Raw genomic sequence first — 14930 nt, forward strand, 5'->3', positions numbered from 1 at the left:
GTCTCAGTTTCTCTAGTTTCAACTTTGTATCTGTAAATGTTTTCTTTTTTCTTTTCCTTCTATTTATTTATTTTTTTCCCTTTAATGTGTTTTTATCTAACACACATTGAGTTTCGTTACTTAGTTTAACACAAGTCGTACTGGAGTACTAATCTAGCACATGAGTGAAGTTGAAGGAGCAAATTAGCTAAAATAAAAGTTTAGGAAGTGTAATAACTACTAATCCAAAGTTCAAGGGCGTCTTGCATCTCTCTCTCTCTCTCTCTCTCTCTCTCTCTCTCTCTCTCTCTCTCTCTCTCTCTCTATATATATATATATATATATATATATATATGGCCACATATTGCTCCCTTATGAATTTATATCACATTAATCGGTAACCTGTACAATATACATGAAAATTTAACAAAATATTATTTTATTATTATTTTATTGTATTTTGCCCTTAATATGAAATTATTAATTACACATTAAAAATTTTATTATAATTGTATTTGAATATGTAAATCAAATGATCAATTATATCATTTTTAAAAAAAAATTGACGTGACAATATTCTAATGGAATGACTAACTATAATAAAATCTTAAATCAATATATATATATATATATGTATGCATGTATGTATGTATGTATATGTGGATATTAGAATACGGATTTGTATAACTGTGAGGCCTAAATCACTTTGTTTTATGCATATGTTATAGATAAGTTTCGTTTTGAGCAGAACTTCCTCAGCTACCTCATAAAAGCAGGGAAAAAAAAAATGGTTGTTACTAGCAGAGATGAAGTGCCAGACTATGATAGAGCAAGTGAGTTGAAGGCTTTTGATGATACAAAAGCTGGTGTTAAAGGACTTGTAGATGCTGGGGTTACTGAGATCCCTCGTATATTCCATCACCCACCAGAGAGTTTGGACAAGACCTCAGCTACTACAGGTGACACCCAGTTCAGTATTCCTGCCATAGACCTCGAAGGTATCGACAAAGATATAATTAAACGCAAGGAGATTGTTGAAAGGGTTGGTGAAGCATCAGAGACATGGGGCTTCTTTCAGGTGGTCAATCATGGGATCCCTGTGAGCGTTCTGGAGGAGATTAAGGAAGGAGCGCGTAGGTTTTATGAGCAAGATACTGAGTTTAAGAAAGAGTTGTATACACGTGACCGCATGAGACCAGTGGTGTACAACAGCAACTTTGATTTGTACAGTGGAGCCGCGACCAATTGGAGGGATACATTTCATTGTACGATGGCTCCTAATCCTCCAAAGCTACAAGATTTGCCAGCTTCGTGCAGGTATGTGATCTACTATTTATAATCGACTGAAATATTTATTAACATTATTGGGCAAAATATAACGTTAAGAACAACAATATTCTAGCCGCTTCAAAGATCAAAGTTTTGTAAATAATTAAGGGGTAAGAATGACGAGTTTCAAAAGAAGGACAAAGCCAGAATTTTGAGTTAAGAAGAGTGGTTTTACTATTGGCTGTGTGTAGCGGTTTCAATATTTGATTTTGCTACTACTTAACTGCTGAGATTATTTATTATTTATTATTTATTTTTGTGTGTGTGTGTGTGTGTGTTGTGGGGGGGGAGGGGGAAGAACAAAATTATTTTTGTTTATAATTTTTTAAAGGACAGGGTTGCTTTTTTTTTTTTGTTTTTGTTTTTTTTATACATAAAATTGGTTAATTGAGTTCAAGGAAAATGCTAATTTGGGAAAGGTGAGGGTGTTTGTATAGTTTGTGGGAATTGGGTTGCATTTTTGTCAATAGGAAAAATGAGAATAGGCTTGGACTGAAATGGGCTTAGGGTTAATAGATTTTGGCTTGGGTTGACTTAAGGTTCAGCTTATGAGGTTTGGACTGGGCTTTAGAGCTTAATGGGCTTGGGCTTTATTGGGCTCTTGGTTGGAGGTAAGTTGTATGGGTTAAATGAGGTTGCATTTTTTTTTTTTTTTGAAGAGAAATGAGGTTGCATTTATATTAGGTTTGGACTTATGGGTGATTAGGTTTAAATGAGAGTTAGTTGGAGTTTGGCATGTGTAACTTATTCAAACAGATTTAAATGAGAGTTATTCGAGGTTTAGGCTTGGGCTTTATTGGGCTCTTGCTAGTTCCATCATTAAATATTATTATTATTATTATTATTTTTTTTGAGAAATATTATTATTATTATTTTCTTGTGTGTTGAGGAGAAGGGATAATATTACTAAACTATAAAGTTGTTAGGCAACTGTAGAATGGATTATTAATGCAGGGACCTTGTGTTGAATTATGAGTTAGTACCTATATCTTTTGATTTTTGATTCGTTTAATGGTAGGCATAAACCAAAGACATTTGACTTACAATTGACATCATAATATTATGTCAGATAGCTTTTTAAGGTCTTGCAATTTACACTGCGTTATTTTAATATATGTTTTTAATTGAATTTAAGTTATATTTCGCGTGTGTTTGTGAATTGTTGATAAGATGGTTTTTTTTTTTTACTTTACCAAAAGAAAGATAAGATGGTTTTTTGCTTATCTTATTTACTATTTGCAGGCCTGCAAAAGAAGCAGCTTATTTTAATGTTTTGCTTATTGCTTAAATCTTTGTCAGAGAAACAACTCAATCATTTAATGTTTTACATGGGTCCGACTCAAACTTAGTTAGAGAACCATTTGGCTTTGTATTGCTTTTTGCTCAAAATTTTGGGTTTAAGATTTATTTATTTTAATCCTCCAACTTTTTTACTGTATTTTCAGCAAAAAATCAATCAGTTTATTTTATTTAGGGTCCGTTTGGGAACAGTTTATTTAGTTGAAACCGAAAACATTTTACTGAAAGTATGTTAAAGTATTCTTGTACATTTGAAAAAAATTTGAAAATGTGAGAAAATGCGGGAAAAAGTGAAATTTTAAAAATCTGTATATAAAACTAAAAAAAAGTTAAAAGCTAAAAGATGAGCTTATAAGCTCATGCCAAACACACTCTTACTATTTAGGTTTTATTTATAGCACTTTAAGCAAAAAGTTAGATAAATTATTCCTATAGGGGTTAGATTTGGAGCCCAATCCCGGACTTAATGGAATCTTGGCCCAAGAGCCCAATACAATGAATTTATGTAGAGTATGAGTTGAAGAACTAGGTTAAAATGAGTTGAACAACGGCTTGCATGAAATTTAAGAGTAAATAAACACAAAATAAAATCTGTGATGGTCAAAGGACTATCTGTCTGAGGGGACTAAAATTTTTATGATTACAGATCACCATATTAGGGTTCTTTTACATGCTCCCGTTCTCCTTCTCTCTTTTTTCTCTCTCTTTTTTCTCCCCCTTCTTTTATGGGAGCTTTTCTACATTATATAGGCTATCTCTAATCATCCGGACTTTACACTTGTTGGTCACCTGGACTCCTACCTGAGCACCTATCCTATCAGACATCCTTTTTAGTCTTTTGTGAGTTGCGGTAGCTAAGGTAATACTGTTCAGGGGTCTTCTTCACATTAATGCGGCCAAAAAAGCAGCTGTAGTGTATTTAATGTGGCGGTGGCAGTTTTTCCTTAGATATTTTGAGTTTTCTTCCTTTTCACGTGTTCAGGGAGTGTGCTTCAACAGTTTGAATATACATTTGCTCCGGATTTTCAGTGTCCATGGAGAAGTTACTCCTCGGACCTCCTTTCTTTGTCTCCTATGATAAGGCTTGTAACGTAGATCACCTAAGTCATGTTTGTCTCTTCGGATTCGCTAGTGTCCTCGGACAAGGCTCAAGGCCCAACTCACTACTTTGGGCCATAGTCCCCACAGTTCCTAAACAAACACTTCATATATAAACCCTTTATTAAAATCTTGACACATTATATTTTCTTTAAATGGTAGAATATATAGTTCGATATACAAACATAATCACAATAAATGGTTAATTCTAGAATATATAGTGCCTTATCCAAATACAATCATCATAAATGTCTATTAATAATTACGGTAATTATGAAATTTCATATTTTTTAAGAGAAAAAAAAAGAAGAAGAAACTTTTCAGTTTAGACAACAAATTAAAAGATTAAAAAAAATCATATTATTTTAAATTTTCTATTACATTTCACGGATTATTGACTAGTGGAAGGTGAATGAGAAACACAGTCTTATTTATTTTATAAATAAACCCTTATCTCATTGGCATACTAATCAGTAATCATAATTGTGGTTTTATGACTTTTATCTTCTATGCAAATATTAAAATAGTTATCTAAAACTCTAGCTATTAAATTATTATTAGATAGATCATCCGGAGAAAGTAATGATGATGTTTCTCTAGCACCCATCGGCCTTGTCCTCTAGAGAGCACTATTTTTAAAGTGAGATTGAATTGTGCTTATTTCTTAATAGGCCTCATTCATTTATATTCTTCTTCAAAATCACTTAACCAGAAATACAAAATGGTAGCAAATTTTATTTTTGGGATTTCAAAATGTAAACTACATAATATTTTTACACTTAAATACTCATTTTGTGAATTCCTATCCTATTTCCCGTATCTATATTATAATGGTTGTATTTTCATTCACATTGAGAATGATTTGTATCCTATGAAGCATGACCACCTTATGTGCTTTATATAACCACTCGCAGAGATATACTTGCAGAGTACTCTAAGCAAGTAATGAAATTGGGGATTTTACTTTTTGAGTTATTATCGGAGGCCCTTGGTTTGAACCCAAACCACCTTAATGACATTGATTGCGCTGAAGGGCTTGCAGTTTTGTGCCATTACTATCCTGCTTGCCCACAACCAGATTTAACATTGGGCACAAGTAAGCATGCTGACAATGACTTCTTCACTGTGCTTCTACAAGACCATATTGGTGGACTCCAAGTTCTGCATCAGAACAAGTGGATCGATATCCCTCCCGTGCCCGGGGCTCTAGTGGTTAACATTGGAGATCTTCTTCAAGTAAGTCTTCACATTATTTAGCTGTTGGAATATTAACGTGCAAGTAATGTGGTTAGTTGAGGATAAAGTCTAATATCAAATAACAACGACAAAAATGAGTAGTTAATATAATATTATTGGATCCAATTAATCATTATCAATTTTGGTAATGACACTCATAGATTTAGCAATACCTTTTTGTTTTACTTTTCTATTTGTCTACTGGGGATCTTGTTGCCAACTCCTAAAATAAATTGTTTTATGGAAGTGTATATTATAATCATATTACAAATACAAATACTTATTAATGACCTGTTGGTCTAATGTGAGAGGGACGGGACTCCAGATTTGAAGCCATTCGCCAAAGAGTATTGTGTTGTAGTGTAATACCAATGTTCTCAGCTCCCCAAAGTAAACTATTTCCAAGTTCCAAAGCTTCTGTTACCCTATCACATACCCCTTCGATCAAGAGCAAATCCATTCACTTGCACATTGGAAGGATCATTTTTGTCCAAACAAATGGAATACATGAAATTATTATTAATGATATGAAAAACTATGATGCTTGTTTTTGTTTGCTTGGTTTGATGCTGGTGTAGATAAATTTCTTTGTATTTCTCAATTTTGATGCTCCAAAATCAACAAGGATTCTTATTGTTGTAGCTAATTTACAAAATTTTACCGTTTGGTGTTTTCAGCTTATAACAAATGACAGGTTTAAAAGCGTTGAACACAGAGTATTGGCAAACCAGGTTGGTCCAAGAGTATCTGTGGCATGTTTTTTTTACACAGGTCTTCAGCCATCCCCAAAACTTTACGGACCCATCAAGGAGTTATTGTCAGAAGACAATCCTCCAAAGTATAGGGAAACCACAGTGAAAGACTATTGTAACTACTTCAATGAAAAAGGCTTAGATGGGACTTCTGCCTTGCTGCATTTCAGGCTTTGAACTCCTATAATAAAGATGAAGAGTGTTAGAATGACTCTACAGCCTTTTTCACTTTCAGTTTGTGAAGATGTAGTTTAAAAAAAAAAAAAAAAAGGTTTGTGATGATGTAAGTAACACTCTTTTTAGACATATTGACTGTATGGTTGTGAAGCTTGAGTAAAAGCATAAATGAATAATACTGTTTATATGCGATGTTTGAAGGCTTAATCAAAATCTGTGCCATTCTATAGCTTCTTTGTCTTGAAGCCATGACTTACCAATTTTCTGACGGTGAATTGGTGCATATTACTAAAAGAATTTACTTTCCAAGTTGTTGTTCACTCTATTATTGGGAAATTCTAGAAAATTAAAGAAAGAAAGAAGGGAAAAAAAAACACACACACACACAAAAACAAAAAAACTTACTTGGCATGGCACTGCCTGTTAAGACTTGAATCTCAACAGCAGTGCAATTGGGCAAGAAGAATAATATCCCTCCTCCCTCCACCACTATCTTTGGAAATTTTTATTTTGGACAAATATAGTTTACGTTATACTGTTCATGTACAATGTACACAATTGTAAACATTTATCTAGTCTACAATGTAAAGTTTACATCAGTAGTTTGTAAAAAAAAAAAGGGTAAGATAATTTGTAGGTAGAGACCAAGCCAGACAATTGAGGGATGGGGGCTAAAAAAAAATTAATGAAAATGTAAATTAATATACATTTAGTATTAACAAATTACCAACAAATGAAAAGACACAAAATAACAGTTTTTTAATACATTACAATGCAATTATTTATTAAAACAAACATTTGAGGACAAATCACAAGTAATCAAACAAAAAAAAAAAAAAATGCTAAACTAAAATACTAATTTGTTGGTAAGATTGTTGCTAAGATTAATTATTTATGCCTGGCAATGTTTTGTTGTCTCTTGGATATAATTATAACAAAGTCAAACTAAGAGACAACATTGCCATTGGCCCACCCTACTATATACCAGCAGTTTTCTTTAAAAAACTTCCAAAGAAAAACACATAAGTGTTTTTTTTTTCCTCCTTTTACCACAACCATCCCCCCCCCCCCCCCCAAAGAAAAGCACAAACTTTGAACATTCAAAGAAGTCCACTGCACTATCACGCACTTTTGACATGATGGTCACTTTACAAATATAAGTTCTTGTAAGGTGGGGGGAGGGAGGGGGGCCAAGGGCTAAGGTTCAGGTCTCTAGACTAAAGTTTTACATACAATTGTACTTAGATTGGGCTGTAGTAAATTTGTGTTCAGATAAAAAATTTAAAAAAAGAAAAAAAAAAAGACCACCACCATGCACACTCATAGATAGCCCAAAATCATAATCCAATTGAAATCAAATTTTTTTTTTTTTTTTTTCTATTAAGTTAGAGAGAGGGGGGGGGGGGGGGCATGGCCCTTTTAGCCCAAACATAGCTCTATCGCTATTTGTAGCTCTAGCATTTTTTAAAATAATTTACTTTTATTTAAATGAATGGCCCTAGTGGTTACAAAAGAAATATCTTTCTCTTGTCCAAGTAATTTGCCTTGTTCTCATAAGCACTTGGATGGTTGTCATACTTTATGGTGTCCCCAATGATAGAAATCATTTATTGGAAGATAACTGGTCTAATTTGGGCCTTAAAATACTTGCTTCATGTTTACTCACTTCTCTAGGATATATCGATTGACATCACAAAATAAATACTCAAATATATGAATTTTTACAATTTCCTTCTACTTACAAAATTAAAAAGAAAAAAGGGACTAATGAAAGATAAAGCGAAACTGAGAATGCTAAGATGAGAATAAAAAAGTGAGAGAGAGTCTGAAATGATAATAGAAAAGAGTAAATGGAGAGAGAGAGAGAGAGAGAGAGAGAGAGAGAGAGAGAGAGAGAGAGAGAGAGAATACTTGCTGCAATTGCAAGTAGAGTCACCAAGGAGAGCTGAGTTGCTAGAACCGTCAAGAAGAACTCATGATGACCGTATTTCTCTTAGTGTCGTTTAAAAAAAAAAAAAAAATGAAATTAGAGATTATTTTTATGGAGTGGGTTGAATGAGTTATGAATATGAATAATTATAGGTTTTCAATTTTTGGTTTTGAATGTGCTTTTTGTTGAATATTTTTTTCATTTATTGTTGTTTGGCCTAATCATGTTGTTGTTTAGGCTATTTTTTCTATTAATTGGGTTAATTTTTAGAGTTGTGTTAGGGACATAACAAATTATCACAACAATTGAGGTGTCAATCCCTTTTAGGTCAAAATAAAATAATAAAATGTTATATTGTAACCCACCACAATTAAAAACAAGGGTGCAATGAAAATATTGTGAGATTTTGTTGTGTATATAAAATTTGTCTAATTTTTATTGTTGTTATTTGGGTTTTTTTTTAAGGATTTAAGGATTTATGTTTAGGACACCAAAATTATTTTGTTGAACAAGATTTTTTTGGATTTTCAAGTCATGGTGTTCAGTAATTTTTATTTTTTTTATTATTTTTATTTTAAGATTAGAAATGTTAGTTGAAAAATAAGTATATAATTTTTTTTTAGTCAAGCTAGGAGCACTCTAAATTACATGTAAAACCAACATTGTTCATGTTCCCTTGAACTGGGATGGTCAAAACCTTGTCGTTAAAGACCTCTTTTCTTCTTTTGGGTGGGATCACAAACTCTCTTTGCCTTTTATCTTCCTATTTCAATCTACTTGGGCATCAAGGATATTTCTCTACAACACCATGCATCTAGAAAGGATTTGGGATTCATTTCGAAAAACTTATTTTAATTAATTTAATTTGCTTAAAAAATAAGTAAAAATATAAATTTTTTTTAAAATTTTTTTAGCTCATTTTCATTAATATATATAATTATAAGTATAAAAGATCTTATATGACCCGCACTCACATATTGCTCTCCAATAAATTTACATCACACTAGTTAGTAATCCGTGTAATGCACATGAATGTTTAACAAAGTATAAATTTTTATTTCTTTTATTTTTTCACCTTAAATTTAAATTAATAATTTTATACTATTTTTTTTTTTTTTGAGAATCTATTAAAAAATGTTTATTATTATAATAATTGTATTTGAATATGAAATGATCAATTTTATTATTATAATGTGTGTGATGGTTTTAATCTGCTAAAAATTATGGCAATTAGAGAGGAAAAAAGTAGAGAGATAGTGGGTTTATGATTAGGATTTTTTAGGTCTCTTTCGCACTTCAATAATATCTAGGAATTTAGGGTTTGAAAATCATGGGATATCGGAGAAAATGTAACTAATTTTCATACGAGCGAAAGAGTGGTGAAGTGAGGGGCGAATTCACTCTCCCAATTGATTTTCAAATTCTTGTTTTGCACTTTTGCTTCTCAATTCACTTGACAACAACATTTTTGTAGGAGTCAAATCATGTAGGTGTGAACCCCTGCATTATGGCCTTACCAGCCCATACAAAATAAACCATCATTATTACAAGAATACAATGAAAGTTTACATTTAAATTTGTCATGGAATTAGCCAAAAACTAAAGCTCCTAACATTATTATTGTGTGATTTTTGGGGCTTAATTAGAATCTAAGCCATTTTGTACGGTTGTAAATGAGCCAAGACAAGGATTAAAAGTTCAAGCTTGTTCATTTAATTTTATTTCGAACACAAGCCAAGTTTGAGTTCATCACCATAGAAGATTACATGTTTAAATTTTGTTCATTTTTTGGTCGAATAAGTACGAGCTTGTTCATGGGCTACTTGATTAACTTATTATTTTCACATATATAGTAAAATCATGACCACAATTTTTTACCATTTCACAAATTTAAAAGCTTTTACGACAAATGAACCATTTATGTTATAAAAAAATAAAAAATAATAATTTGATATCATATAAACATATTTACAAACATATACATTACAATCTCAAGTCTCTATAAGTATAATTGTAGACAAGTATATACATATAAAAATATAATATTACATATAATTAAATCAAGTTTTATGTTCATGAACTTGTTTATGAACACATTATTATATTTGAGCTTGGTTCATTTAATTGTTGAGTCTAAACTTAGACTTAAGCGTGACTTTGTTTGCTAAAAAAATAAACATAAACAAGTATTTCCCGTACTGAGATAGAGCGGTTCATAAACAGCTTAATTCATTTATAGCTCTACCTTTTTGTAACCTCTTACTTCTCTTGAAGCCATGAATTATCATTTTTCTGATGCTGAATTGGTGCATATTACCAAAAAAAAAATTACTTTCCCTGTTTTTCTATACTCTATTATTGGGAAGTTCTAGAAAATTAAAAGAAGGGGTAAAAAAAACATACACACACAAAGATCTACATGGCGTGGCACTGGACGTTAAGACTTGGATCTTAACAGCAGTGCAATTGGGCAAGAAGAATATCCCTCCTGTCTCCACCACAATCTTTGGAAATTTTATTGGGGGTTATGCAAACCACGTTATGTGTTTCATTTTTGCTTTTATACTGAATTTTTACAACATTTTTTAAGATTTTGAACATAATAAAAAGGGAATGTAACGAATTTAATATATTTAGTGTCATATATTATGATGTTTATAAATAATATTTTATGACTTTATTTGCTTGTTATGCTATTTTTGCAAACATATTCATTATGTGGCCGAAAACGAAACATCTATTAAGTGAAGAACTTGAGTGTCTAAATTTGAGTTCCACTAGGTACTTTAAAAAAAATCATAAAAGTTTATACATTTTTTAGATCATAGATTGCATTGAAAAGCAAGTTAATTAGTTGAAGCATAAAATGCTAAGAATTATTATTGAGAAATTGGTATTTTATGTCAATGATATTAGGATTGCGAACGTGATTTGAGGAACCAAAAAAAAAAAAAAAAAAGATGTCAAAGTCATATATGGCAGTAACATGTGATAGTGTCAGGTCCAAAACTAGTGTTGTAACAGGTATATTGGGGGCTCTTTTCATTATCGTTTTTATGCTGTATTTTTATAACGTTTTTTTTTTAAGATTTTGAACAGAACAAAAAGCATAAGTAATGAATTTAATATATTGTCTCGTATATTACTACTAATTATGATGTTTATTAATCATATTTTATGGCTTTTTTTTTTTTTAATCTTTGTGCTATTTTTGTATACATATTCATTATGTGGCTGAAAGTTCAAATAGTGTAAAAACACCATTGAACGTTTAGACCCCCAAATTACAACTTAACCAATTCAAGCATTATGTCAAACAACTAGTGTGCGGAAAATTAACATAAACTATAATATGGAATTGGAAAAACTATCTAAGCCAAATTAAAATCACAACCCACAGCAGATAATAAAAGGCAAAGATAAAAGGGAAGGAAGATGCAAACACAAAGACAACACGCGATGTGTTATCGAAGAGGAAACCAAAGCCCTTGGCGTAAAACATCTCCGCCGCCCTCCAAGCGGTAAACAATCCACTAGAAAATGTAGTTGGGGTACATGGACAGCAATAGACCCTCCAAGCCTAATCTACCCAGTGCACCTAAGCTCTCAAAGCTTCTTGCTCCAACGAGATTGCGCCGAACTTTTTTCTTTTCTAGCTTCTCGGATTCCGCTATTAGACCATAGCATCAACCAATGAAGATTGGTTCCTTCCTAACTGCTTCCCAGAACACCAAACAGCTTTCTCACAGTAATGGATATGGTGAGAACAAGGTTTTGGTAAAAAGCCTCTCAAGGGTTTGGCAATGGAGAGGAAGAGAGTTGAGGAATTTGAAGAGGCACTTATGTAAAGATTGTAGATGAATCAATCTTGTTTTACTCTAGGGTTTCTCTCTCAAAATTCTCTCTAGAAGCTCTCTTTCTTTTGTGGGTATAAGGGGTATATATACTAGGGTGAGAGAGGAATGTGAAACGTCAGGTTTTTCAAAACAGGGCTGGCTTGCGGCTTGGCCTTGCGACTTGACTGAGTCGCGAGATAACCGTATGGCCAGTTGTCCTGTTTTGTCCTGTAGTGCTCTAGCTAGCATGACCATTCACCTTCTGGCATGCTTGGCACGTGTGCTACGTCTGGCGGCTTGCAGTCGCAAGTCACCCGCGAGGCCAAGCCGCGAGTCTCTGTTTTCTTGCACACTCTTGAGCAAACTTCACTCTATCTCACTCACTACCCTTACAACAAACTCACCTAAATACAGGGTTACTAAATGCTGAAATACAAGCAAAATTTGGCACGGAATAAAGCCAATTAGATGGTTGAATAAATTCAACCTTACAATCTCCCCCTTTGGCTATTCCGTGACAAAACCCTAAAACAGACTCTAGACTTAACATGTGAGTTGGGAACAGTTGAGCAAAACTCACTCACACCTAACTCTAGAAGCTGTGAAGCACTTGAATCATATGAACAAAAGACTCCTGAAACACAACAATACACCATGATCATTGTAAGCAGAAAATCGTGAAATGCATATGAAACAGGCAATATGTGATCAAGCAAAGATGGAGTTAAGAAACAAATCATGGCTTGATCAACCAAGTAATCACTACAAGATAGTGACCACAATGCTCATTCACACTTAGAATGAACACTAGGACATACAAGCTAACAAGCTCAATGCAAGTCTCTTGCATGCCAAACACTCAACCAATGCATAATACACTAAGTATATGCATCTAGGAACAATCTTACAAGGGCACAAGAGTGACAGTACTTAAAAGAAAATGCAATACATTTATATAGAAGTACTGATTTAAACAAAGCATAAAAGGCTGCATAAAGCATGGTACAAACCATAAAGCCTACAAACTATGCATAAAACATAACCCTAAAAGCTTACAAAAGCAACATGGGTACAAGACGTTACAAAACACAATATATCAACTTGAACTGAAGAAGAATGCAAAAACACTCCCCCTTAGGTAATATCCTCCCCCTCTGATCAGGTTACTCCCCCTTTTTGTCATGGAATAGGTTATATATCCTCTTCTAGCCTTCTCTGAATTTGATCCAATTGAGTTTGAAGTGAGGTAAACTTCATATCCCATCGAGTGCTGAGATGGTGTAGAGTAGATGTGAGTCCAGACATCTTTGTATTCAACTCGTGTACAGAGGATACAATGTGATCAAGTTTTTCATCAAGGGAGAGAGTGCTGAAATGAGAGCCACTGTGAGATGCGGAAGTTTCCGGTTTGGCTCTCTTCCGACTATGTCCAATGCTGGCGTTGAATGTATGCATGTTGATTGGACTCGGTTTCGAGAGAGGAGATTCATCTGCCGTTGGATAAATTCCCTTGAGCTTCAAGATCCTTGAAATGAGACAGCAGAAAGGAATGCACGTTCGGGACTCAGTTTGTAGAACCGTTTTGTGCAGAACATGAAAGATATGAGCACAGATGTTAATTTCTACATCAGAGATTAGATCATGAAGAAACAAAGCACGTCCGAGGTTCATATACCCAGTGCTTGATAAAGGGTACAAATTGTGAAACATCACAATTGTAAGCACTCTTAGTTTTGGAGGAAGAGAGGAAACACTGATGGATTTTCCATTGGGTGAGAACTCCAAGTCTTGTCCAAGACTTTCCTTGAGAAGCTCCTCATCAGGACAAAGATCATCATAAACCGGTGAGTGTCGAAATATTGGTCTGTTGATGTGCAGGATCTCTGCCAAATATGCAGGAGAAACTGAAATGCTCTTTTTCCTAACCCAGCACTTCAGTTCATCTTCTTCCACAATCGCGTTGGCATAAAATTCCTTTACCAAATCTTCATACGCGTCATCCAGATCAGAGAGAAGGTAATTCCAATCCTTGTGAGCAAACCATTTCGGAATGTTAGTGTCATGAAGTGATGATTGATTCACAGTTCTTTCTAGTAATGGTGTAGCATTTTGGAAATAATTCTCATGAGACTGATAGGCTGCATAGGATCTGAACTTGTTGGGATCAAATCTCTTTGATGAAGAACGAGTCTCTTTTGTTTGAGGTGGGTAGTCATCAACATCAATTGCGTGTTCCTTCCCTTTGGAACTGCCTCCTTTCACAGCTGCTTTCTTAAATGATGACATATCTAGTCAGAATCATGAATAGAGGAAATGACAGAACACAATCCAACAGACATTATTAGTAGTGGGTTAGTGGTAATTTAGGGATAATGAAGAAACCCTAATAGCTAGATGAAAATGACTAGAAAATAGCAATGAGGGACAAAAATGGCCCAAATGTAGCTACGCAGTAGAGTGGGTCAGATTAAAACCACACAATCAGCATAGTAAAACACACAGCCAACACATGAACGTTTTGAATCAACACATCAACAACGGATCAGACAAGATGAGAAACCAACAAATAACAAACCCTAACTAAGCACATGATGAAGAACAAAATCAACAACTTAAAAAAAAAACTCAAAACTGAATCAAAAGCTACCACAGGCTAAGCATGGACAAAGAGTAACTGTTGAACCAAAAAGCCATCTCAAAATCATAAACAAATGTGAATAATCCGGAGGGAAAAGCACAAAAACAAGTAAAATAGAGTTCAAGACAGAAAACCCATACCTGTTACTTGAAGATTTTGAGCTGAAAAGAAGCAACAATGGAGTTTGAAAAATGGGTGCACAGAGTGTTTGGGAAGGAGACAATTGAGAAAGAAGATGAACAGTTCGAGGGAAAACTGAAAAAAATTTAAAACTGCCCCTATTTTTGCCAAACACGCGTTTTCCGCGACTGAAGTGAGTCGCCACAAAGACGCCAGTTCAAGCCGCCAAAACACTCAAAGACAAAAGTTTGAAAGATTTTTTCTAAGTGTTTTTCGTGACTAGAAGGTTTACCAGCGAGGGAGTCGCGAGCTGAGCCGCAAAAATCTCTGAGTAACCTTCGCGACTGGACTTTCCACTCGCGAACAAGTCGCCAAAGATGACCCGCGAACACGCGACTTGACTTACCAGCGACTGAGTCACCAAAACAGGGCAAAAATGGATTTTTGAAAATTTTCAGATTTTTTTAACAAAATACTTTCTAAAAACACCTAAAACACTCAAAAATCTTTTTGTGCTTGAATTAACAAAGATTGAG

General features: G+C 33.8%; 1 protein-coding gene across 1 annotated transcript; it reads left to right on the top strand.

Moving 5' to 3' along the window:
- Positions 1–707: 707 nt before the first annotated feature.
- LOC115994497 (1-aminocyclopropane-1-carboxylate oxidase homolog 1-like) lies at positions 708–6073 on the top strand. The gene is made up of 3 exons (XM_031118669.1): positions 708–1296; positions 4620–4941; positions 5619–6073. The coding sequence occupies exons 1-3, from the start codon at positions 767–769 to the stop codon at positions 5868–5870; spliced, it is 1104 nt and encodes a 367-aa protein (XP_030974529.1). The 5' UTR covers positions 708–766; the 3' UTR covers positions 5871–6073.
- The last annotated feature ends 8857 nt before the right edge of the window (positions 6074–14930 follow it).

The sequence above is a fragment of the Quercus lobata genome, chromosome 6, assembly GCF_001633185.2.
Source record: "Quercus lobata isolate SW786 chromosome 6, ValleyOak3.0 Primary Assembly, whole genome shotgun sequence".
Lineage (NCBI taxonomy): Eukaryota > Viridiplantae > Streptophyta > Magnoliopsida > Fagales > Fagaceae > Quercus > Quercus lobata.

What these genes read in the sequence shown, in the direction of transcription:
- LOC115994497 (XM_031118669.1), top strand. Translation starts at nt 767, where the DNA reads ATGGTTGTTACTAGCAGAGATGAAGTGCCAGACTATGATAGAGCAAGT. An exon ending in GATTTGCCAGCTTCGTGCAG is followed by an intron (nt 1,297 to 4,619) that starts GTATGTGATCTA and finishes AACCACTCGCAG; the next exon opens with AGATATACTTGCAGAGTACT. An exon ending in ACATTGGAGATCTTCTTCAA is followed by an intron (nt 4,942 to 5,618) that starts GTAAGTCTTCAC and finishes TGGTGTTTTCAG; the next exon opens with CTTATAACAAATGACAGGTT.